Source organism: Indicator indicator, chromosome 13, assembly GCF_027791375.1.
Source record: "Indicator indicator isolate 239-I01 chromosome 13, UM_Iind_1.1, whole genome shotgun sequence".
In the NCBI taxonomy this organism is placed as follows: domain Eukaryota; kingdom Metazoa; phylum Chordata; class Aves; order Piciformes; family Indicatoridae; genus Indicator; species Indicator indicator.
Window position 1 is genome coordinate 18,399,714 of NC_072022.1, and position 26,502 is coordinate 18,426,215.

Sequence of the window (26,502 nt, forward strand, 5' to 3'; positions counted from 1 at the left end):
GGGAAGTGGAGTGGAACGTTCCCTCATTTATCCATCTGCCTGGGTTATCACCACTGCCCAAAATACCTTAGTCTTTCCACAACATCACAGGCTCCAAGTATGAGGTGGAGAAATCTCTCTGATGGGATTTTCTTTCACCTGCTGTGGCTTTTATATTATTCTATATGTAAATAAATACATTCACCAAGGTACACAGAATTTGCTCACTGTCACACATCTAGTCAAAACACCAAAGCAGTACTGTAACAAGTCAGGAAAGCAAAAGAGAGAGCATTATTTCATAGCACAAGACGCCATCTGTACCACAGACATACTTGAGTACAAAGCAATCTAGAAAGTTAGAATATTTTTAAATTAAGGTATTAGCCCAGAATAATCAGTCTTTCCCCACTATTTTCCTCTCTTCGGAGAGAACATATAATTACATTAAATGTATGGTTTACAAAATGTTTACTCAAAAGACACACTGATAGAAACTTAGAATCGTAACAGCATCACTCTAAAAAGCCTGTATAAAGTACCATCAAATGCATTGCCTCATCAGGCTTGGTTCTGTTGCAAATAGCATTTTAAGTTAACCTAGTTGAAAGTTTTAATACAAAAACCACCAAACCCCCCCAAACAACAACAAAAACCATCTTCTCTTCATTTTTCACTGGAACACAAAAGCTACATTTTTAACAACTGATAATGCTGAACAGGTTATATATTCAGTCCAAAAATGCCAATTTTTTTGGATGCAGCTTAGTCCCATACACTATTTAATACCAGGCGTTCTCCTGTGCCACACTCCTATCACCTCAGTAGTTTTAGAAATTTAAAAGAAAAAAGGAAAAAGTTGCTGAAGTTCATCAACAACGACCTAATGAGCCTGATTAAGTTATGATATATCATTTTCTTCGCTTAAACTGTTCTTACACCAAAGGTATTTGCTCCATGGATGCTGATTGGGTTAAGGTTATCACAGCCACGGCTAAGAACCAGAATATTAATACCTCTTGCTGCCTAAGTAATGTTTTTTTGGAAGTGCTTTATATCAAGCCAGTGACACTGCTGCCATCTTAAGCACATGTGTTGACTCCAGCAGATTTAGTCCAAATATACTGGCTGTTGCAGATGGGGATTTGGTCTACCACTGCCTCAGAATTTGGAGGGGTTTTCTCCCCACTGGGAACAGAGCAGAGGTTTCTATGCAAATTGTAATGAATCCTGTGAATCTAACTTCCTCCAGATAACAATCACCTAGCCTTGCTTCAAACTCATCACGTAAGGAGGTCCTGGCAAGTCATACTGCTGCAACCTGAACAAAAGCAAATGAAATTTATAATTGAAGCTAAATATAGCCTGCATTGGACTAAAGCTCAGCACCTCCAAGCACCCAGCTCGGCACGTTAACAGCAGCAGCATCAACCAGTTCATCTTTCAGGCCAGCTCTGCACCCTGACCTGTGCACCCATCCACACACACAATTCTGCATTAGGAATTAAAAACAAGAGTGCTAATTCAAACCAAACAGCCATATCCTCCCTCTCTCCTCACTTCTTTCCTTGTGGTGGATGTATAAATGCATACTGATGGCTACTGGGATTTATAGTCTAACCAATTTTGACATTTTTAACTTCAGAATTTGAAACAGTGACTTTCTAGCCTTGGGGCAGGAGTGCTAAATGTTAAAAACCTTGGGACTACAGAGTATTAATTTAGTCCTTCTGAGCAGCTTGGCTTCAACAACATTCTAACAAGGGCTCAACGCTGTCCAAAACTCAGCAGTGGACGCCCAAAAACTGAAAGGAATTTTGGATCCAAACTGGAGTTTTGCAGCTGCCGTTCTTGTTTGTCACAAGTTAAGCCTGAACTTGAGGCGGAGCAGGGAGAATTCAGGTCCAGGTCTGAATTTAGCACAAGATTAAATTGTGTGATTTTTGTGTGTGTGTGTGTGCGGTTCATGACGCATTCATATCTTAAGAAAAATAAAAACATACACAGAGCAAGGCTCCTGGCATCACAAGTCATCAATAAATCTCTTTTCCATAACAACCCACAAGAATTCACTGTGGGACCCAATTGTTAAAACACAAAGCAATAACATTCTATAAGCTTTCAGAAGTATCATCCTAGCCCTTGTGGACTCACTGAACTCTCTAAATGAGTCACTGGCCTCTCAACGGAATTGTCAAAACGTAGGTGAAGCCTGGTTAATTTCCTCCCCCCCCCAAATGCAGAAGTCCAGCTCAGTGCATGGCTTTCTCGTGGAAAGATCTCAATGGAGTGGCCATTTACCCAAATCAGGGCCCAAAGCTCATCTTTTCCTAAAAGCTACAGATAAGCCACACTAACAGGAAATGTGATTTCCATCACCTCATGGGCTGTGTGATGTAAAAATCAATATTCCTCCTGCATGGCACTAATAATTTTCTGCTGAAGGCCAAAGGACCATGGCTAAAGCTACTATGGTTGGAAAGGGGCAAAGGGCAGCTGTAGGAAATAGAGAACAGATTTTTTTTCACCACAGCAGCAAAAAGGGAGATGCCAAAATCAAGCCTTCTAACAAAAGCAACCAAGCAGATGTGGTATTAGGGTTTGGGCTCCAGCCTTCAGCTAGGTGAGACATGGAGAGGACATCCCTTCTGCTCTGCATGTTTTCCTCAGGGGGAGATGAAGTTATAGGTACTCAATCTCCCTCTTCAAGGCTAAGTGTGACAACTACAGCCTGCTTCTAATTAAACACAGTATCAGCTACACTGCAACTCTATAAAGGGATCAAAGTAGCTCAAGTTTTTGTACCCCCACCCTACTCTGAGGGAAGACCATTTGAAAACATCAGTGCCTAGTTTGTTAGAAAAACTCCTGCGTTTCCAAGCTAAATATTTCATGTGTCCAGTTTCTCCTTAGGGATCACAGAAGATCATGCCACTGATTTTGATGGTCTGTACATACTTAGTTGAAATCAGAGTAAACTCTCTTTAGCCTTCCAATAGCGCTACAGTTTTCACCACTGAGAATACATCCTAAGGAGGAAAGGTTTTATCTCAGCTCTAATTAATCATCTTTCTTTCTTTTTTAATAACAGAAGAAACACCAACCAGCAGGTTTTTGTTTGGTGGGGATTTTTTTGTTGTTGTTGGTGGTGGTTTGGGTTTTGTTTGTTTGATTTATTTTTTTTTTTTAAGGAAAAGATGGAAAAGGATAAAAGAAAAAAGGAAGAAGAGAAATAAATAAAGTTGTTTACCCTACTACTCCAAAGAAAGCTTTAGTTGAAGATTTGGGACTTCATTAAAAAAAAGTAGTTTCTAAGAAGGCAGAAAAAAAATTAAAACATGATAAAAGCTAAAGAGCCTGATGGAAGAAACTAATTTTTTTTTTAAAGAAAAAATACAAATTATTTTAAACAGATGCCATGATATTTTTAACAGCTGGAATTGATGATGCTGAACTCAGCCATGATTCTGCTATATTTAGTTTTGTATCTATCAAAGTCTACATGACTTTTCCATGAGAGACAGATGGATATATAGGCTGATAGACAGATGGGTAGATATATACAAAGAAAAAGGGAAAATACTATTAGGAAAGGGAACATTTTCTTGTCTGTTCTTTCAGTATTTTTCTTTTTTCATTTCAATTTCTACCTTTTTCTTTCCTATAAGTAGAAACAGATCCTTCTCTCTTTCAAAAAAATTCTTAAGCAGAAAACCTCCTTTGACAGTTTCAGCAGCAGATTAATCACTTTTGCAACCCACAAGAAAAAAAAAAAAGTTTTCTGGAAAGCATAACTGTCTGTAAATGTAAATGACAGAATTACTCTCTCTTATGCTAAGACGCCTACACATGCTCTCACTTCCATGACTCAGCACCAGATAAAAGCTTGTGAAATAATAACCAGCAAACTTTCCTTTAGAACAATAAAAATAGTTAAAAAAAGAAAAAAAAAACAACTCTTGCTTCACTCCCATTCCCCAAATAAAAAGAAATCCCCATGGTGTTAAATCAAATTCTGCCAACGGATTCCCCTCTCACTTGAATGAAATACAAATATCCCAAAGACTTCAAAGATAAGAGGGACCAGGCCTGAGCAGCATCAACATCAAAATATATGCAAACACAAGAGGCTTTTCTCTTTCTCCAAATGAGCAAGAACAGGCCCATTTCAACAAAGAGGAATTTTATTACTGTTCATCCCCTGCCTTGCTCTAATTTGGTAGACAAATGAGTTGAAATTTTGCTCACCTATAATGAAAATTTCCAGGCACTCTAAAGCAACGCTCTCATGCCAAAAAATCACAGAAACCTGTGGGGAAGGGAGGGGAATTTCGGTGGGACTTTCCCTCTTGTGCAGTGGTTGTTGTCTGACTTAGGCTTGCTTGAGCCAGAGCAACTTGTCCTTCAGCAAACCAAGCCTATGGCAGACCTTTTCAGACCAAAATATGACTCTTATTTTTGACAAATCTTAAAAAAAAAAAAAACCAAAGCTGAAAATCAGGGGTGCACACCTCAGGTAAGCTCTTATGATGCTCCTGAAATGAACAGACATGGTCTTGATGCCAAAACTTTGCCAGTCAGGTTGCAAACATTGCTGGAACAGAGACAGCCACCTCCTCTCCCTACACTTTCGGCAGCCCCAGCACACAGGTTAAGCAAATAAAGGGTGGTAATTAAGAAAGGACTGATTATTTACTTATTAAGCAGAGATCCATGCACCTGAAGAGGAAAGAGGTGGCTTCCCAGGCCTGGTACAAGTCCAATGTCCCCATTGCAAACTGATGGACATTTCTGCTAAGAGCTTCCATCACCTCATGTGCTGAGTGGGTCACTAGGAGTTCATGTCCCTTGGAGGCAGCTCACTCTACCAGGAGCTGAAAATTATCTAGTAAATAACGCAGCAAAATGCTACTCATGCCTGTCACCTCTGGAGGAGACAGAGGCCAGCCAAGGACTGCTGCAACCCCTCCTGAACACACTGCTTCTGCTGGCTTTTACATTTTCTTTTTCCACTGAAAATTGTAAATTAGTAGTATTAGCCATTAAAGTTTAAATTTAAAGGAAAGCCCTGGGGTAAGGAATCCCAGACATGGGTGCAGGATTTCTCCATGGAAGGATGCTTTGAACTGAGCTAGAAGTAGAATCAAACCCTTTGAAATATCTTCATTAATAATATGCACCTGCTCTGGCAGCAGGCTGATGAGCAATGCAACATCTCAGCATGGTGATGGTGAAGCCATGGCCACAGCATGTGCCCACCACACAGACCAAGGAGTGGGCAGGAGGAGTGTCCCCAGCCTGGCTGCTCCCCATCACTGTGCTGGGAACACTGAGAAAACAGCAGTATCCAGATGTTCCAGCTCAGCTGGTGAAGCACTGCTGCTAGCTAATTCAGTGTCCCTCATTTTTATAGAGCAATGCCTTGAAATTTTGGCCAGGGTCCCCCAAGAGACTCCCAAAGAGAGTGACCAAAGCTGGGAAAGGCACAGAGAAAGGGCTCCTACGTACCCAAACACCATCCCTTTTCCCTGTTGCTCCTAAAGACCATACCTGTCAGCTCTAGATGAGAACTGGCAGGCCCAGAAAATGATAGCACTGGGCCTGCAAATTTTGTGGCTCAAAATCATGCTCTTTATTTCACAAATAACAGATTTTCACGTCCAAATCCGACTCAAAGCAGGTGTAGCTCCAGCGGTTTCCATGCAGCCACATCTGCTCACACTCCAGGGCAAATGCCAAACTATTTATTGCCGCTTAAAATTTACTGCGTTTTTAGTCCTCCATCCCAAAATGGCTTTTGTTTAAAAATTCCTTTTATATCCTTCTATGCTGACTGGATAAATCAAATCTGACAATTACAGTGGTAAATTGTTCAGAACCTCAGAGTTTCCACCTGAGGATCTCCAGATACTGTTGGAACTTAACTCACTTAATCACTCCCATACCTCTCACAAAAAAGCAGGGGGAGAAAGCATCCTTTTAAATTTTCTTTTTGCAGATGAAAAACTGAAGCCCTGGGAGCCCAAAACAGACTGCAAGGAAGCTGCTGGCCCCAAAGCTGGGCTGGGAAGGAAAGCCAGGAGTTTAAGCAACTCTCAGTCCTTGTTCTCACCACTTCATCAAACAGGCACAGCTATGTGATCATGCAGTTGTCAGTGTTTTCCCTCAAGGAGGGCTGGACAGAAGATGCTGAAAGCATTTGATCCACATGGTATTAAACGCTAGGATTGAATGTTATTGTTCAATAATGAAAAATTCAGACATAAATAACTGGCTTGTTTCAAATGAGTAAAAGGATGTCTGTGTTTGCAGGAAACTCACAAGAGGGAGTAAAGAAACAGGGTGTTCTTTTTCTTTTACTATTACCCTTTTTATTTCTTTTGTAGCGGTGTCTGGAAATAACCATCAGACAGAGGAGCTGCTCCCGCTGCTGCTGTGGCAGATGGCAAGCAGGGCTGAGAGCAGGGCTCTGCCTCGGCAGGGCTGCGTGGGGAATTCTGCAGCGGGAGGAAACAAGGCAAAATGTGCAGGCTGTCGTCTGCATTCAGATAAAGCACTGTCTGTTGCTAGCAGCACAAGTTGTTCTGAAAACAAGAGTCAATCATCTGTAGCCTTATTTCTGTACATTTCCTGCAGGGGTCTCATGAAATAAATGAGAATAAATGTAAGGGCGAGAGTTCTTATTAGGAGCAGCCTTGTCAGCATCACCCAGCCAAGCATTTACGTCATCGGCATGCTAATTTAATCAGACCTGAGCAGTGATGCTATAAATGGATTACCATCCCAGCTAGTGTGGTTACCGAGGTAACTCAGCCCTTTGTGCCACAGATACAATCGGCTTAATGATAATAAAAACCTCAGCACAAATGAAACAGAAGGAGAAGGCTGACAGGGCTGACGCATACACGACCCCTTCTCTCCCCTTCCCTCCTCCCCTTCCCCAACCTCAGCCGCTTACTGCAATAAAATTAAGTGCTGCTGTGATCCGTATGCACAGCATTCCCACAGGGAGCGCGCAAGTAAATAGAACCCGCGGAAATAATTAATACAGGCCAACAACCAATGCCGTCAGCACTACTTAGTCATTCCACCAACCCTGAATGGGAGAGGAACACATAGACAGAAACACTGCACGGGCAGACTCCAAAGAGCCTGCAAGGGCTTTAGAGAAGTAATTGCTCACCCCTATGCAGCATTAATTATACCGATGGAATGCATGGGCCAAAAGCTGATCACAACACTGAGTTTAGTCACTGCCCGGCTCTGCCAGGAGGGGGGCAATTCAACATCGTCTCCTGATCATCTGAAACTGGAGGTCACCTTACAGCAGGCAGCACAAAGGCTGAGGAGAAATTCAACTGCAACATCAACACAGAAGCTGAGGTGACTTGGTCCTTCGTGAGGAGGGCTGAAATGGGGCTCTGGGATTTCCTGTGTTCAGATGGCTACACAAAACCAGCAACCTACGCAGCTCCCAGCTGAGCCTGGGAAAGGATGCCCTTTGGAAAGCGTTAGCCTCAGCAGGCTGAAAGGCTGTGACATACCTGCCTTACAACGGTCAGAAGACTGTAATCTTCAGCTCCTCTAGCTCTGCCCAGCTGAGCTTCCTGTGAATGTTGAATGCCACACATTTTCCAATCCAGATATCAAAGACCAAATTTCCCATTTCAAATGGAAATCTTTCAATCAAAAATCTTTCAAGATTTTAATTTCTTTTCCTCCTGTCCAAAATCTCTGCAACTATGAGCTCAAACACTAGCATCTGAGTGCTCAGCTGCCAGAGTAGCTCAGGCATTTCACCTGCCCTCACAGCAAGTCATCGCTTCCTCACCTACCAATGCCTCACCTGCAAACACCAACACTACAGCTGGACTGGGAGAAGAGGTATATGCCATAACCTCAGGTTCATCACAGCCCTGGTGGGTATTGCTCCAATCCAGACAGGATCTCAAGGGATTAGCACAAGACCAGTAACTTCTGACAGATTCACCAGGACTGCAATGAATCCTCCATCGCCTGTTACATAAACACATGCATCAATCTTCTTGCTTTGTAAATGCCAAAATGCAGCTCACAGCCTTTGGAAAAAATCCACAGGGAGTTCCCAACATTTACAACTGGATATGTACAGAAATGGCTGTGCCTTTGCCTTTGTTTCACAGATAAAAGCTCTGTGTGTGGTGGTGATGGGACTGTGTGAGGGCAGCTCATTCCACCTATGGGACACCATCTCAGCAAGCCAACCTGGCACTTTTTGACTGAGCAGAGGAACCTAAGAGTTTGGACCCAAAAAAATCAAGCTGGAGCATAGGAGGTTCCACGTGAACATAAGGAAAAACATTTTTCACTGTGAGGGTGACAGAACACCGGAACAGGCTGCCCAGAGAGGTTATGGAGTCCCCTTCTCTGAAGACATTCAAAGCCCACCTGGATGCATTCCTGCATGACCTACTCTAGGTGATCCTGCTCTGGCAAGGGGGGTGGACCAGATGATTTTTGAGGTCCCTTCCAACACTTAACATTCTGTGATTCCTTTTCTGAAGCAGCTGAACACCAGCAAATCCAAAGCTGCTCTGTGCACTGCTGCATGTCCCTACAATGAGCAGTAATAGCAGATTTGTCTATGGAATAGACAGATTCACACTCATCCCTTGGGAAATCTTACTAAATGCTTTCTCATTCCTCCACCACGCAGAAGAGCATCAGTCCTCCTGGGAAATTTATTACATACTTCTAGAGAAATAGTTAAATAGTTCCTTCAGGAGCCCTTTTAGATTAAATTACAGGAGTATATTTTTCCCTGGAAGGGATAGAACAGTATGAAAAGGACCCAAAATTGCTATGAAAAGTTATGCCTTGTCTGGAAACACCTTACTGGTTGAAAACATGGAATTAGGTGTCCTGATCTAACCATGCCCTCATAGCAGGTGATGCACAAATAACCCCAGGAAAGTAGGTCAGGAGTAGGGGGATAAAAATCCTCAAAACAAAAAAAGCAGACACGGGAGTGCCAGAATGCACAGCTCTGTCAATAGCACGACTGTTGATGTGAAAAGGAAGCCAGCACCTTTGCTTCAGTTTAAAAGTCATTGTGACAACTCGAGAGACTGTAACATTTAAGTGACACAGCGACAGCTTGATCCAGTCCAACCATGGCAATTCGCAGACGTGCTCTACACACAAACCCTGCTTCCCTGGGTGCAAGGCAGCTCTCCCTCGGGAAAGGCATGTGCTGAAAGGGTAGATGTAACATTAGAAATGCTCCCTCAGCATGGTCATTCGGCCACTTATTCTGCACATACTGTGCTTCTGAGACTGATCCAGGGCTCTCTCTGTCCTCGTGGCACAGATAGAGCAAAGACTGATGGATGGGAAGAAAAGGAGAACTGGCATCAATGTTGAGTGTTCCGTTCATTTCAATGGCAGCCACAGCTTTGCAGCACTTCAGAGAAAGCCCTTAAATATCTTCCCTGCTGAACCATGCAGCCTCCCACTTTTTCCCCTTAGACCTTGCTCATCCTGCCAGCCAGGTGAGCCCTGAGGTGTTTACAATGATGCAAGGCTATGCAGAACAGCCCCATCCTAATTGTAGGTGTTCCAGCCACATAAAAGAAGAGAATCAGGTGTTTGTTACAATTTATGGTATACTTCTAACTTCATTATAGTCAGACGCTTGCTCTCTTGGACATGAAGTTATACCTAATGGCATGCTGGGCCTAATAATTAATCTTTTGGGTTTGGGGTTTTTTTTGGGTTTGTAATGGTTTTGTGTGTTTGTTTTGGCTGCCCAATGTCTTGCTTATACAACTTAGAGGTGTGTAATGATGCCAGTGTTACAACCCTAGGCATCAATACCTTCCTTGGCAGACGCAGAACAGCCAGCCTCCTTTCTCTGAGGTGGTTCCCTCTAGGCCTTCAAAGCACATCTGGGAGGGAAAGCTCTGAGCCTCTCTGGGGATGACTTCCCAAGACAGTAGGATTCCTGGCCATTTGCAAGTGGGTCTTAATTCTCACTGTCAGTCACATCACTGAGATGAAGAATTTGTCCATAAATGGCCACTAGACCAAGTACTTATTTCACCCCTTGTAATAATGCTAAAGTGCTACTGTCCCCAGTCCTGCTGCCCAAAGGTCTTGTCATCCACAGGCAACATCACAAGAATGATTTTGTTATTGTCATTATTAATATGACCTTTTCAGTGACCCACAAAGGTACAGCAGCACAGCACATACTTGGCAACGGTCATCTCTACACACATAGTCTAATGCCCTTAACAAACAAATCTTCTCTCTGTAACCAAGCTTATTTCACTGCTTCAGGTTGTCTTAAAACCAAATAAATAAATCAAAAAGCTGAAATATTTTTGCAGGTTTTGAGCTTCCTAAAGGCATATGATACATTTAAGAAACACTTTAGTGACAGTGACCATCTTGAACAGAGAAAGCAGTGGCTACAGAGCTTGCTGCCTCTGGAACGTTGGATCTGCAAGTCCCTCAGATTGCAAAGGAAGCCAGAAAATGTAACCTCGGCTATGGCTCACTTCCAAGCCTTTATGGACAGATCAGTGGCAGGGCAGTGAATTATTCTTAGAGAGAAAGCTGGGTATCCTCAGCTGTTCTCTGTGCACAAAGACAGTCAGTGACTGCAAGGCAGTCAGGGACTTGTGTGTCTCAGAGATAGCAGAGGAGACAAGGCACTGTCTCTGCCTGAGCACACCTGAGACTTCAGCTCCCTCAGGGAATGGGTGCTGGTTGGTCACAGGCTACCCCCTGATGATGCAGTATGGCCTCACTTTTCTTAAGAAAATCTTATAGGTTGAAAGGGCCCTCAGGGGGTTGTTCAGCTTAGTCCTCTCCCTTAAGACAGGACTGACCCTACCTAAGCTGTTCCTGACAGAATTTTGCACAACCTGACCTAAAGTCTCTCCAGTAACTGAGGTCCTACCATTTCTCCATGCCCTTTTTACCTATCCCTCCTATAGTAGTTTTACCCTAATGGCTAACCTGAATCTTTTCTGTTGGATTTTAAGTCCCAGATATTGCACTTTCAAGAACTGATGTGCAGAACCTTTCATTTAATTTCCTTTCCTTTGCATCTGGAAACAGACAGGTCCTGAACAAATAGGAGGCAAGAACACCCACAGGGAAGAGGTTATTTACATAAACAGGATCACAATATGCATGTGTTTATATATTTATTACTTGTAAAAAAAAAACCCGACACACTTTCTTTTCTAATTAAACACCCAGTTTGCCTTGCTGCACAATTGCTAAGCAGATTTGAAATGAAGACTTCAGTAGCTATTTTATGGCTAATCAAATGAGTAAATATAATGATCTGCTCCAATTCCCATTCTGATTATGCTGTGTAGCTATTTCATTCCCTCAATAAGATCCTTGCACCCAAAAAGAATAGTTTAACAAGCTTAAGAGCAGAATGTTAGGCTCAATTTCTCTAAAGGGTAATAGAGTGGGAGTGTCTGTATAATTAGCTTTGTTGGGCTCCCTCCCTCACTTTACAATACTTTCTATACAGAGCTTTCACTGTCTCTACAGGTCCCCACGTTAAAGCAGTAAAATAAAGCAGAGCATATTAGATCCATACTGGTTGCACAGAGGAATTTTGGAAGACAGAAAAAGAGCTGCAGAAGTGATAGCAATTTCAGCCCAAAAGCGCTCAAGTTTTAATTTAGCTTTAATTTAGCACACATGTTCTTGTACATATCTTACTCATTTCTTATGCATTGAGCTCTTAGCTGTCTCTGAAAGTTGAGATCACCAGATTACCAACACACTGATTGAATCGCAGTCTAAAACACTGGAGTACACTCAACAATTTCTTCTCTGCATAGAACTTGGAATTAAATTAACAGCATAGAATCTATAATGCAAAACATCACCTAAAATGTTTGGAAGAGTCTGATGCTGAATTCCCTTATAGAAAGTAAAACTATTAGATAAACTGATTTCTCACTGGAAGAAACCATTTTTTCACACAAGCTGACAAAACCACAATATTTTGTGCTTGCAGAAGAACTTTCAGCTGAAGATCTGAAAATCCTTTCTGAAGTCAGACAGCCAGGTAGGGTATGTGATTATTACCTTCTCTGTTTTACTGAAGGGAAACTTAATGCTAGAAGAGTTCAAAATCTTTCTGAAAATATCAGAGATCTGTGAGGAAAGGGAAAAACAACAGATCCCATTCTGTTCCAAAGTACCACAGCTGTATCAGAACACTCTCCTAAATCACTCATCTTGTATTTCTCCTATCACTTTTTATTTGCAAGCTTCAAAGTGCCCATAGATACTGTCTTTGGAAATGATCACGCAAAAATGTTGGCAAGGAGCTCAAAATCTAATAAATTGTTTAATCCTAGAGTGGCTTACTCTGAAAAGAGAGTCCTACAGTCAAATCACAAACTTCATCTCTAATAAACAAAATCCACAGTTAATCTATCGCTTCGGAGTAAGTCAACAGCAAATAGCCAAGGGAATAACATAGATCCAAGAGCCACTTCCTTTTTTTTTATTTTTTGGCATTCAAACTCACCAGTTGGCAGTTAGACAGCAATACCTGATCAGAAATAAATGGATATCACATAAAATTTTCAAATTCCTCTGAAACAACTAAGTGCAACAGAGGCCTTGAGCCTTAAAAAGAGACAGCTAAAACTCTGACTGGTAGAAAGAGGAGGAATGCTTGTTCTGTCTCTTCCAGTGCTAGAAAGAAGCAACATGAAACCACCTATTAGGAAGCAAATGGAGAATATAAAGAAGATGGGTCTGCCCTACTTCCATGGGCCTTCTTTGCCATGGGATGCTTCAAATCTCAGAGATTTACATGAATTCATGAAACAACTGGATGATCTGATGGGAAAAATCCCTGAGTATTATGGAAGACATAATTTTTACCAAGACAATCTCTGTGAACAGCAAATACTTAGATAAAAGAAAATACTCTGGAGGAGTGTTGTTATGAATTTCCCTCTCAGGTTCAGGGTGGGACTATGTTAAAAGAAAGTCCAGGTTAGTGATAGATGATTCAGACTATTTCTTTCCTCCCTTCTACCTCAGTATAGACTTACTATCTTTAGTAAGCTTAGAGCAAACAATTAGAAAAGCAGTTCAACCTGACCTTTCTCAGGGCCAAAGCCCCAAATTCCCACCCAGCAAACCACTGCAAGACATATTTGAGAGTCCTGAGGAGTGCAGCAAGGAAAGCTCCAGCTGCTGTTTTACAACAATGGATATTTTTAGCCCATAATTTTATCTTTTCCATCTTTCTCCATTGCTTGAAATTAAAATAAACATGGACGAGGGCCTAGGATTTTATCTGTCACATATTGCTATCATTAGACACACTTGAAACAAGTGGGTTTAGATCAAATAAAAATGTCTCTTCCCTCTCCCTTTCTCAGCTCAGCAAACATAAAATAGGAACTGCACTCCCAATACATTCAGAAGCAATACACGTTACATCATGAGTAACGTGTATCATCCATCTGGCAGGCTGACACAGTAATAAGTTTGCTTAATTGTCAGGTCAGGCACATTACAGACCCAGCCTGTCAGTCCTTTTGTTACAGCTTTGTATTGGGGAATTTCACCATCCTTGTACTCTGTATGTATAGAAATGGTATGATCCACACGGTAGGAGCACACATGCACAGACACATACAGGAAGTGTCACTGGGAACGAGGAGATTAAATTAAGCAAGGAAGTGCTGAAGTCAAATAGCTCTTAGCAGCTGTATATGTTTCAGTCTGGAGTAATCATCCAAAGAAAGCAGCAAGATATTTAAATTTAATTTATTTGAAACTGGGCTGGGGAAAGCACTGATTATAGGGGATAATCCAGCACTGGCTCATAAGCAAAAGAGTCAGAGCTCCTCAGATGTTCCCTTCATTTATACTTTCTAAGTGGATCAGACCATCATTTCAGTTTTGGCTCCATACAGTTCCTATCATGCAGTCTCCTGAAACTGCCCATATGTCCTCCTAAGAAATCACTGAATACACTCAGCAAATGATCAAATCTAGCAACTGTTTTTTTTTTTTTCCCTTTAAAAAGCCCATCAGCCAAAACAAAAACCCCCACTCTTTTTCCTCCTTCACCACTGTACCTTACCCCACCTCTTTCTCTTCATTAACAACCTCCATTCTGAAATGATTGTATTTACAGGAAGGTGTTCTAAAATACAGTTTGTAGGAAAGATGCCAAATATAAATTGTTTTCTTAAGACCTGCATGCATTTGTGATTTTACAGGAGCACACACATATGTTCTACAGAGAAACAGCAGGTGTTCCCTAGAGTTTTATTGCCATTAGTTAGAAATGACCACGTTCCTCAGCAGCCTTAAAGCCAAGCCTTGTTAAAGGCAAGCCTTACCAAAAAGCTGAAAAGCCTGGTGATTTCCAGTGTTACACAGCGCTGCTTCAGGGTGCTGGCTCTTCCACGTAGCTCCAAAAAATCTGACAGTGATCTACTTTTACCCTAAAGAAGCACTTAATGATTGCATCGTGTGCACGGCATCTCCACCATGCGCACGGCCTCTCTATCGTGTGCACGGCATCTCCATGGCATTTCCACCGTGTGCACGGCCTCTCCATGGCATTTCCACCGTGTGCATGGCATCTCCACCGTGCGCGCGGCATCTCCATGGCATTTCCACCGTGTGCACGGCCTCTCCATGGCATTTCCACCGTGTGCATGGCATCTCCACCGTGCGCGCGGCATCTCCATGGCATTTCCACCGTGTGCACGGCATCTCTATCGTGCGCACAGCCTCTCCATACCATTTCCACCATGTGCATGGCATCTCCACCGTGCGCGCGGCATCTCCACAGTGTGCACAGCATCTCTATCGTGTGCACGGCATCTCTATCGTGTGCACGGCATTTCCACCGTGCGCACGGCCTCTCTATCGTATGCAAGGCATCTCCACCGTGCGCACGGCATCTCCACCGTGTGCACGGTCTCTCTATCATGTGCAAGGCATCTCCACCGTGCGCACGGCCTCTCCACCGTGTGCACGGTCTCTCTATCGTGTGCACGGCCTCTCCACCGTGCGTATGGCATCTCTATCGTGTGTGCGGCATCTCCATGGCCTTTCCACTGTATGCACGGCATCTCCACCATGCGCACGGCCTCTCTACTGTGTGCACGGCATCTCCACCGTGTGCACGGCATCTCCATGGCATTTCCACGTGTACACGGCATCTATATCGTGTGCGCACGGCATCTCCACAGTGTGCACAGCATCTCCACCATGTGCACGGCCTCTCTATCATGTGCACGGCATCTCCACAGTGTGCACGGCCTCTCTATCATGTGCACGGCATCTCTATCGTGTGCACGGCCTCTCCACCGTGCGCACGGCCTCTCTATCGTGTGCAAGGCATCTCCATGGCATTTCCACTGTGTGCACGGCATCTCCACCGTGCGCACGGCATCTCCACAGTGCGCAAGGCGTCTCCACAGTGTGCACGGCCTCTCCACCGTGCACACGGCATCTCCACCGTGCGCACGGCATCTCTATCGTGTGCACGGCCTCTCCATGGCCTTTCCACTGTGTGCATGGCATCTCCACCGTGCGCACAGCCTCTCTACCATGTGCACGGCATCTCCACCGTGCGCACAGCCTCTCTATCGTGTGCACGGCATCTCCACCGTGCGCACAGCCTCTCTATCGTGTGCACGGCATCTCCACCGTGCGCACAGCCTCTCTATCGTGTGCACGGCATCTCTATCGTGCGCACGGCATCTCCATTGTGCGCACGGCATCTCCATTGTGCGCACGGCATCTCCACCGTGCGCACGGCATCTCCACTGTGTGCACAGCACCTCTATCGTGCGCACGGCCTCTCCACCATGCATGCGGCATCTCTATCATGCACACGGCATCTCTATCGTGCGCGCGGCATCTCCATGGCATTTCCACTGTGTGCACAGCCTCTCCACCGTGCGCACAGCCTCTCCACCGTGTTCATGGCCTCTCCACTGTGCGCACGGCATCTCCACAGTGTGCAAGGCGTCTCCACAGTGTGCACGGCCTCTCTATCGTGTGCAAGGCATCTCCACCATGCGCATGGCATCTCCACCGTGCGCACGGCCTCTCCACAGTGTGCAAGGCATCTCCACAGTGTGCACGGCCTCTCTATCGTGCGCATGGCATCTCCACCGTGCGCATGGCATCTCCACCGTGTGCACGGCATCTCTATCATGCGCACGGCATCTCCATGGCATTTCCACTGTGTGCACAGCTTCTCCACCATGCGCACGGCCTCTCTATCGTGTGCACGGCATCTCTATCGTATGAAGGCATCTCCACCGTGTGCATGGCATCTCTATCATGTGCATGGCATCTCCACCGTGCGCATGGCATCTCCACAGTGTGCACGGCATCTCTATCGTGTGTACGGCATCTCTATCGTGTGCACGGCCTCTCCACCGTGTGCACAGCATCTCCACCGTGTGCACGGCCTCTCTATTGTGCGCATGGCATCTCCACTGTGTGCACGGCAGCTCTATCGTGTGCACAGCATCTCCACCGTGCGCATGGCATCTCCATGGCTTTACGTGCAAAGTGGAGAGTGCTGTCTTGAGCACAGTAGCAGCATTCTGTCACTGGGGTCTCATAAAGCACCATGACCTCCGTGGCCACCCTATTGCACAGCCAGATCCCCCTGTCTTGCACTTCAGACAAATAGTCACTGATGTGGACTCCAGTAAAAATATTTCTAGAAAAAGATTAAATAGAACTCAATGCAATATCTGTGCTGTCTCCCCGCTGAACTATACAGTGCTCAAAAAGTCCCAGCTGAACAACAGTGGCTTATCCATCACTTTTTAAGACTGCAAAATAACCTTAGCTTCAGAGATATCTCACGCAACACGCAGCTAGCCTTTCTGCAAACCAGCACAGCAATCAACTCCAACACCTTCTCTTCCCCTCTTAATAATCACAGCTTGAAACTGCATGTGCATCCCAACTTTCTGTCAGATGGCAAAACTGTCTCCCATCTGTATTGAATTCCCCATGGATCATTGGTTCTGGAAAAGGGAATCAAAATTGCCTGAGCCCCCAGGTTGACTGGAGTGATTGCTGGTATGCAAGAAGGCAATTCTTCATGGCTCTGAGCGTCTTGGGACAACAACGGCTTCTCACTGACAAATCACTCCAGAGCAGGTAACAAACCCAGTCTCCCATCAGCTCTAAGATAAACAACACTGCTACTTATGACAAGATAGCAAAGTCTCTGCCCTGGGTAATGCTAACAACCGGGTGAGATGATCACGATGACCCTATCTGTCTCTACACATAAGGCAATAAAAACCTGCTCGTGCTCTCATTGTACTTACGTACATTAAACTACTGCTTTGAAAGGCAACAATTCCTTGTAAGACTTCGAATATTTTGCTTGAGCAGGGAGGAATCAGTCTTGGTCTGCAATCATTGGCAGAAACACTTGTAACAACTGCACCAGTTGAATTTTTTTTTTTTTTTTTGCTTTTTGTTTTTAAATCTGTGGAAGAAGACAGCAATACTCATTGGCCCAAGGCACTATTGATTTCCCATAGAACCAGCAGTTAGAAGGCTCACTTTCAGCTGTGAAAAAGCATGCTATGTTTATCTTGATGTAATATTTTTTCCATTATACCCTTTTACATACTGATAGAAGTTTCCTATTCACTATTGAAACACCATATGGTGATAATATATGCTAACACAGGCACAGTGACACAGTCCACAAGCCTGCTATTGAGCAGAAGCTGACAACACAAGGCTGAGAAAATTTTAAGTGCTTCCAAGCCACAATATATACGTCACCTAATTGCTTTCTACTGTGATGCAAAGAAGACTGAGTCAAGGAAGGAACTTCCCTACAATGAAACTGTAACAGCCTTGAGTAATTTACAGTTACTTGAAGAGCTACAGCAAGGATCTATCAACTCATAGCTTTCAGATACAGGCTGGGTGTGGGTTGTTTTTTTTTTTTTTTTAGCCTAAGCAGCTTTAATATACAGAAAGAGACAATGCATCTCAGTATCAGAGTCATCTCTCAAAAGGTTCCAGACAGGAAAGCAAAAGGCAATCAATAAGAGAAAATATAGACACAGCCCCTTAAAACCATCCACTGATGAATCTGCCTCCTTACTATAACAGGTTACGGTTTTGAACCTCAGCATTCCTGAGCAATGTTCAGGCTATAAATGTATCACGCATGAGGTAGCAGGGTCTGATGTAGAAACTGCAAGGCCAGCGCTCACTTTTCAGTAGGGCTCTACATTCTTCCAGGCAGCCCTACCTGAAACAAGACTGGGAACAAATCTGCTGTGCCTTCAAGCCATCCAGTATGGACTTTAGGGAGGGGTCTTCTCTTCCCATTATGACAGACCCTTGTAAAAACAGGACAGACCAGCAAACGACAACAACTATCCCAGAATGTCACTGATGTGTATCCAAAGGCCTGGTTTTACAGCAAGCTGCATGGTCTCTCTGTGGCTCAGCTCTCCACTTGCAGAAAAAGAGTCAGACTTCTTTCTCAGGACAATTCAAAGATAAACTAAAGCAAAGGTACAAGTGCTTACACACAAACAAGCACCACTTAGTAGCAGCCATGACAAACTTATGAAGCACATACTTTAAATGCTAGGGCTTCCCAGCATGTTTTAGCCCTTGCCCCTCAAACGTATTTAGGATCTCCAACTGTAGAAGTTAGTTCCCCTCCTTTTTAAAAGAGCTCAACTCAACAGTAACTCAATCAGCAAGATCTGTGCCTGCCTTTCAATGGTCTCAGAATAGATTCAAAAGACTTTTAAGGTTTATCAAGGCAATGCTCTCCTTGCTGTGAGTGTAATGCACAAATCACAAAGTCATTGTTCTCACTTCTGTGGAAATGACCTGAGGAAGACATCCAGCACAGGCCACAGTGGGAGCAAAGTCCCAAGTGACAAATTGCCATGCAGGTGTTTCTCCAAGTTGCTGTGCTGTTCCCTTGGCTCCGAACTATTTCCTTTCCCTAATAGAGAGGGAAACACAGCTGGTTCCTAGTGTGTGCAGAAGAGAAATAGTCAACAAAAGAAACAGAAAACATAAAGAACAGAGCAAAGGAAGCCTAATTTCCTATGAACTTATGTCTTGCATCTTGAGCAGACTCTGACCCTTCCTGTTCTTGTCCATTACCTCTCCTGACCGTTCCTCCTGCTTCCCTTCTCCCCTAGTACTAGCCTTGGCATTTATCTCAGTATGTCAGCCAAAAAGTCTATGCTTCAGGTCAGAGATCCTGGTTACAGCGCAGTCTGGAAGAGCAAAAGTTCAGGCTGCCTGCAAGACATACAGGAGGCTCAGAACTTGCTGGGCACATGTGCAAATAGACCAGCCCATGGGCCACAGTGAGGACTGCCAGCACCATGCTCTTCTCCTCAAGAGGCATGGGTCTGGGTCACTCCTTTCCAGCCATGGAACTTTCTTTAAAAGTGGTCACAGGATTCAAATCATATGTGGAAAGCAGGCAACTGCCAGACACCGGTGGCTGTGGGTATAAGGAATTAATCACCTATACTTTCATTTCAAAATGCATCAGATATTTCTTTGGTGGGCATTGTGCAAGTTGGCTGCTGCACTTATGGGGAAATCACCACCTTGTGCCAGAGGACTAAGTTCATCTTTCAGCCGTACGCAGATGCGGAAAACAACTTCTCACTTCACTCAGTGCTGGGGAGATCAGGGAGCGATGATGCAGGTCCAGGAGACCACAACTTTCTGGGCCTATGGTTTTTGAATCCTTCAGGGTTTACTGTCAAGACATTGCATCAAGAAGTTTTTTGGTCTGGCCTCAGCAGCTCTGGTGATCCATGCACAAACCAAGACATCTAATCTCCCAAGGTCTTGGTTCCTCACTCGCCCATGAAATAGGAAGCATGCTTCCGTATTTCAGAGGGCTGCTGTCATGGTGGTAAATCTAATGTCACTGAGGCACTCAGATGCATCCACCCATGCAAGGATGCAAGCAGAGTCTGCGTTCCAATGAAACACAGGTCTCTGCCCCAGAGGAGGTTGCTCTTTGCTGGGTAGGCACACAGACAGCTAGGGAAGTGCGGCAGATCCCTTTGAGATGAGTGCCAAATTGCAGTGAGTGCCAAAATACGAGGATGGGGAAATGATGACAGGCTTCCTGAGATGATGGTATATTGCAGCTTGGTCCCATTGTGAGGAAAAAAAGACAGAAAACAAACTACAACAATAGCTAGAAGGCCTTGAACAGCTCTAGAGAGTAAGAGTCCTGCTCTCAACCACTCACAACAAAATAATCACAAATGTTGAAAAAAAAAAATGACCAAATTAGGAGGCACTATTTGCTTTTTATCACCGTTCCCAAAGTAAATGTTTATTTTATCTACACACAAATTTTAGATGCCTGCACAGATTTTAAAGTCCAGTGTATCCAATCCTAGTCATCATCTGTAGCCAAGCTGTAGCCAAGCACGTAGGCAGAAAACACAAAATGAACAAAAAAAAAAAAAAAAGAAAAAATAAGAGGGGAAGAGGAAAAGTAAACCTTACTGAGATTTCTGTGAACTTTATTACACATCAGAAAAAGAGACAGCAGGAGCTGTTTTATTTTCACTCTGATGACAGTACAAGAGGAAGAAATAATACCCTGCAAAGGTCACGCTTATCCTGTTCATCTGTGACAAGCTGATAATCTGGGATCTCAGAAAACTTTCTTTAAAAATCTTCATGGACATGCTCTTATCAGAAGGATTAAGGTTTAATACATACCAGCAGATGCAACCAATTCCAGCATCTGCTAATCAGAGCGGCGTCAGTTTGCCGCATGGGCTGGCTGGAGCAGATGAGTGCAGGAAGGTTTCCCTTCTTGTAGAGAAGAGCCAAATACAAACATACATGAACTCATCTGTTGGCTACACCTCTCAGCTCACACGTAGGTGGCTGAACATCCCTGCCCTGTGCTCGCTCCTCTGCCTGCAGGCGTGAGGGACGGCATGACAGACGTGCGCTGCCCACAGCCAGCACACCCACAGCGCCGCTCCTAGAAAGCTTCGACCTTGAGACTTTCTCCAACACCACCCACATGGGGTGGGAATGTCACTCTGCCTTTGGAGAGAGGAACTGCAGAAGCAGAGTTTCCTGGATGTAGAGGCTTTGATTTTCAAGTGCTGGGAGAAACCCACTGAAATTGCTACAGATGGGATGCTTCCTTTTCTACTTTAAGTAATCCACCAGGATTTTCCAAACCGCACAAAGCCAGCACGCTGCAGCCAGAAGTAGAATTGCAGCTCTCTGAGGTGACCCTGGCTTTTAAACAGCCTGTGCAATTTTTGATGTCCACAGCTATGGCAAAAATGTTGCAGCCTCCTGAGAACAACCCTTGCCAGCAGCCTTGCAAGTGAGCCTGCAAGAGCCCCTCAGGTACTGCTAGATGTGTCAGAGCTCACCAACTCAGTGCCAGCTTAAACACAACTCTATGGGACACTGTTATCTCTGTGATCACACAAGCCATCTGTGTTAGAGGTGAAATGGCAGCAACTCACAGCCTTCAGGAAAAGTATTGCACAGCAGATCTAGCTCTACAGTAGCTGGATGGTCCCACTAAAATGCTTCCCAGTTTTAGCAGGTGGGCTTATCCCCAATGACCCTTTCTGTCCTACAACCTAAGAGTTCAAAAAGCCCCCAAAACCCAAAATGCAAAGACTTTGAGTGAACAAATACAGAGGGCCACTTGCCACTGCAAAAGCACTGCCTGGCTATTAATCCCCTCCCCGCAACCCCAGGAGGGGGGAATTAATTTTGAGCTAACCAAGTTAATCTTAATCTGTTTGTACCACTAAATTTTATTCCCTAAACAAGTTTCTGACAACAACTGGTATGTTAGCAAATACCCCACACACTGCACTCACAAAGTCCTTTTGGTGCCTACCAACCTAAGAAGGCAGGCTCAGGCAAACAACAGAAACGAGGGCACCAGACTCTGAGCCTGGACTAGCAAACGTGCATGGACTGTTTTGAATACAGATTCAGTGATCTGTTTTTTCACACAGCCCACATATTCATCCCATAGCCCAAACTGAGGGTAATCCTGAGGCTCTTCCTTGATGCTGGGGGAATGTGCTGCTGCTTGCTGAGTAGGAGGCTTTGTTCATGGTTGGAGATACAGCTCTGCGTAAACAAATCTAAAACACCCAAACCCTTAGCAGTCCATTCCTGGTGCAGCTGTAAGTGGGGCACTAAAATTAGAAATGAAGAAGACTGCTCCAAGGAGCCTTCAGTGCTCAACATATTGTCTTGTTTTGTGGTTTGCCATCCTACAGCTGAAACTCTTCAGTCCTGTCCCATCACTCTGCAAGAAAATATGTCCATTGCCTGTTCCCTGCCTTTGTTATCCCCAAGTGGCCGTCAAAAGAAGTGATGGGGTAACAACCAATGCCATCAAACATTTAAATCCCTTTTAAATTCCACTCAGTATAAGACATTATTTCCCAGTATGTTTGGAACTTAATGAGAATGTATCACTGATTTTTTTAAAATTTAATTTTCTTTACCTTTTTGTTGTTCTGCAACTCACATTGAGAATGAGCTTCTTTTCCTTCAAAATATTACTCCTTTAGGCTGACAGTGTTGGATAGTGGCAGATGTCTAGTAGTGGGGGCAGTGATGCAAAGGCAGGGACATAGGGAATGAATGCTTAGATAGCTTGTCTAACTCTGCCTTCATTTTCCCCATCTGTTAGATGAAAAAAAAATATCTTTCTCTTTTCCATTATTTGTACAACCAATAGTAAGAGGCAAATCACACTGAAGAGGTTGCCAAGCTACAAGTACAGAAGAGATTTTGAGAGGAAGTGGAGTAGAAATGCTATGTTCAAGGTCATTTAGCACAGTGGTGGTAGCTAGGAATGAAACAAGTCTCCAATGTACCAGCACAGCTCCCTCTGGATCAAGCTGCCTCTGAGAGCTGTACACAAGTAGATTTGATCTTGACCATCCAAGTATGTTTGCTATTTAAACACTCCATGATTTTTGGCCACCCAGTATTTTCTTTTTAAAAAAGGCTAATTACCTTTGCACCAGGTACATTTTACTGCCTGGTACACCTCCTACAAAGTTCTATTTTGCAAAACAGATGATCTGTTGGAAATTCAAGACAAAATTCAAGCACCTCAGAAGGTAGGTGTCCAATTCTGGACAAAGCAATCAGCATTCAATACATAATTCACAGCAGGGGCAAAAAATTCCAAGCTTTCATATGCTGTTATTTCCAGTATTTCATTTTCACAGACTCTGCTGGAAGCCTTCTCTCCAGAGTCACAAAGTTTTCTTGTTTTTAAAAAAATGCAGACATTTATTTTGTGGGCTGAAATTTGGCATGCCTTTTGCTTAAAGCCTCACTGCACTCATCTCCTAAGGAAGGGTTTAAGCATGTCCTGGTTTGATCCAGGGAAAAATCAGGGAAAATATTCTTTAACAGGGAAGCCAGATGACCACAGCATTCACTAGGGCCCCTAGATGGGGTTCAACCATCTTATGAATAGCCCCTGCTCCCATCCATGGAAGTTCTGCACCTAAATTCCTTGTCTGTACAGCCTTATTTTATTAATTAAAGGCATAGTGAGTTCTCTGCCTCTGAACTTTCCAGTGGGTTACAACAATTTAGAAACTGTGACATGTAAACACAAACCACACTGCAGCAACACAAGAAGACCTCTGTACTTTACTCATCACACTAGCATTTCCAAATTTTACCAGAGAAGAGGAAAATATTAATTAGACTTTTTCCACAATGCATCTGCAGTTCTATAAATAATACCTGAGGCAAGCTCATCTAGTAACATGTCACTGCAGTCATGGTAATGCTGAGATCATGTTGGCTTCCTCCTCCATTTCAATTCACCACAAATGCACCACAAGGCTGGAACTGGCCATGTTGGTGAAGGCAACACAGAAACTTCCTAAGTTCAGGTGATGTGTGGTCCTTTCTAAAACTTCAGCTTCAGCTGAGTTCTTGAAATATGGTCTCCCCTACACCACCCTACATGGCAGAAAGCATCCTTAGACACTGCTGTGTTGCAGCTAAAGATGATGATTTAGCCTTGCCATTTGCTGTTCTTTTTGCTATGAGCAATTTTGAAAGAAAAAAAAAACCCTAGAATTTTAATCACTGCTGACTGCTTCTGTGACTCAGACTTTCACTTGCAAGCCATGGTGTTGGCCCAGGGCTGAAGTAATGGCAATTAAAGCTGCTTCTCACCTATGTACTGCTGATGGCCAATATGAAGTAAGCTATCAATGCCTGGAAAAACTCTGCCACAGGGGACTCTCTTAACAACAGAGACAAGAACTAACCAGAAATGAAGGTTGAGAGGATATTTCACTTTGAGGTTCGGCAGTGTCGGTGTTGACTCACACCGGGGTACCAGATGCACCAAAGGACCTCCTCCCACCAAACCTGCTGTGATAGGTAGAAAAGATCTCTGCTCCCTAAAGGATCTATGTTGAGAAAACCCTTTTCAAACTCATCACTTCAGAGAAGAGGGAAACACAGCTCTGTGGGCCAGCAGCATCCTACCACCTCTACCCAAGACATGAGAGGCAACCAGCAGGACCTAGGTGACTCTTTTGCCTTCATTTTCCAGGTCAGCTGCCTTGAACTAGGCAGTGTACCACTGGGTACAAGGACAGTGATGCTGACTGTAGGTGTCAAAACTCTCTTCCTGCTCTCTATTAATGGTAGCCATTTTTATCTCGTGACAATGTCCCTGTCACCTGCTTGGCAAACAAAAATATGTAACCAGAGCAATGCCCAGGTAAGCAATGCTGGGATGGTTCAGAGATTCATACTCATTCATGTCTTCAACAGCAGGTGTGCTGGCCAAAGGGAATGGTCTGGGGTTGACATTGGTCCACCCATTATGAGAATTATTTATGGACTTTCCAAACCTACACCGAAAGGCACAAATCCCTCTGCTTCAGAGGCACCTCCTGGTGCAGTGTGCCTCATTGCAATCCTGAACTTGTACCAAGGATGGGAAGAGCTTCCCTCTGTGTGAATTTATGCCAATGGGTAGGGCACATTAAATAAACTGCTTGTCATTATCCCACTATCAATCCTACTCCAGTGAGAGAGGACGATGATACAGTTTATTTTATGTTGCTTTAAAACTATCATGAAGACAACATAAAAATGAAACCTAACAACAGAATTTCTCTTACTCCAGAATAGGAGTATCCCCAAGGGCAAGGTATATCAATAAAATTATTATAATGCTTTAACTGCATAAGCACAACTGGAAATCTCTTCTCTGAAAACAAGTTGTAACTCTATTTTCCTATCTGCAGCCATTATCCTGATAAATTTGGGAAGGTCAGCTAAGGTGTAATCCAATAAATGTGCTGATGCTCTGAGTAAGTACCTCACAATTTTCAGCCTAATCTATTATCCTACCATAAGACCATCAAATGACTCACCAGTTTTAATACTTAGTACAGATCAAACAAAAGAAAAAAAAAATCAAAGCTTTACATTCCAGTTCCACCTTTCAAGGACTTGTTTGAGTACTCTTTAATTATAGCAGATGATACATTCAATGCTGGCATTTTCTAACAGCTATAGTTAGAAGTTGCTGTAGCTGTACTTTTCACAGGACATCATTATGTTATCCAATAAATCCTGAAAAGTGATAAACTGAACAAAAAAATTGGGATATGGTCCCAGAGATGAAATTCAGCTACTTCCACCTACTGGATTGCACACAGTGATTGTAACACACCAGAGAACTGCAGCATCCCATTGCTCCTGGGAACAGGGGACAGGTTTTCAGAGCCCCTACCTGAACTAGGGGCAAAAAGCCAAAAGAACAAGCACGTGCACCGAGCAGCACGTGTCATCTTGGAGGCTAATGAACTTAAGTCAGATAAAGTCCCAGCCTTGGACTAAGCTTTCTGATCCTCCAGAAACTCAAATACAGCTGGCAGAATTTTGCATTGGAGTGTTGTGGGGTTTTTTAAATTTTTATTTTTTTCCCCAGTGATATTGGTACAAAATCAAAGTGAAAAATCAGATCAGAATTTTCAGAACTTAAAGGATAAATAGAATCATAGAATCATAGAATCAAGAAGGCTGGAAGAGACCTCAAAGATCATCGAGTCCAACCTGTCACCCTAAACCTCATGACTATCTAAACCATGGCACCAAGTGCCACGTCCAATCCCCTCTTGAACACCTCCAGGGATGGTGACTCCACCACCTCCCTGGGCAGCACATTCCAATGGCCAACCACTCTCTCTGTGAAGAACTTCCTCCTCACCTCCAGCCTAAACCTCCCCTGGCGCAGCTTGAGACTGTGTCCTCTTGTTCTGCTGCTGGTTGCCTGGGAGAAGAGACCAACCCCCTCCTGGCTACAACCTCCCTTCAGGTAGTTGTAGACAGCAATGAAGTATCAGGAGACACTGTCAGCAAGCTGCAAAAGCTCAGAGAAGTGGTTACAGAAGTTATGTGTCT

The 26,502-nt window shown here is 43.9% G+C and overlaps 1 protein-coding gene across 6 annotated transcripts in view; it reads right to left on the bottom strand.

The window, feature by feature from the left end:
* The window catches only part of LPP (LIM domain containing preferred translocation partner in lipoma), a 212,868-nt gene that overhangs the window by 128,646 nt on the left and 57,720 nt on the right, over positions 1-26,502 (bottom strand). The window contains exons 4-5 of one of the 6 annotated variants that reach the window (XM_054386029.1): positions 23,499-23,506; positions 10,859-10,863 (exon numbers count right to left, since the gene is read on the bottom strand). The exons of 4 other annotated variants lie outside the window; for them this stretch is intronic. In XM_054386029.1, coding sequence (XP_054242004.1) covers positions 10,859-10,863; positions 23,499-23,506 — 13 coding nt within the window. Of the gene's footprint in view, positions 1-9,295; positions 9,308-10,858; positions 10,864-23,498; positions 23,507-26,502 lie in introns of all 6 variants that reach the window. One more of the 6 variants, XM_054386025.1, reaches the window with a different exon arrangement.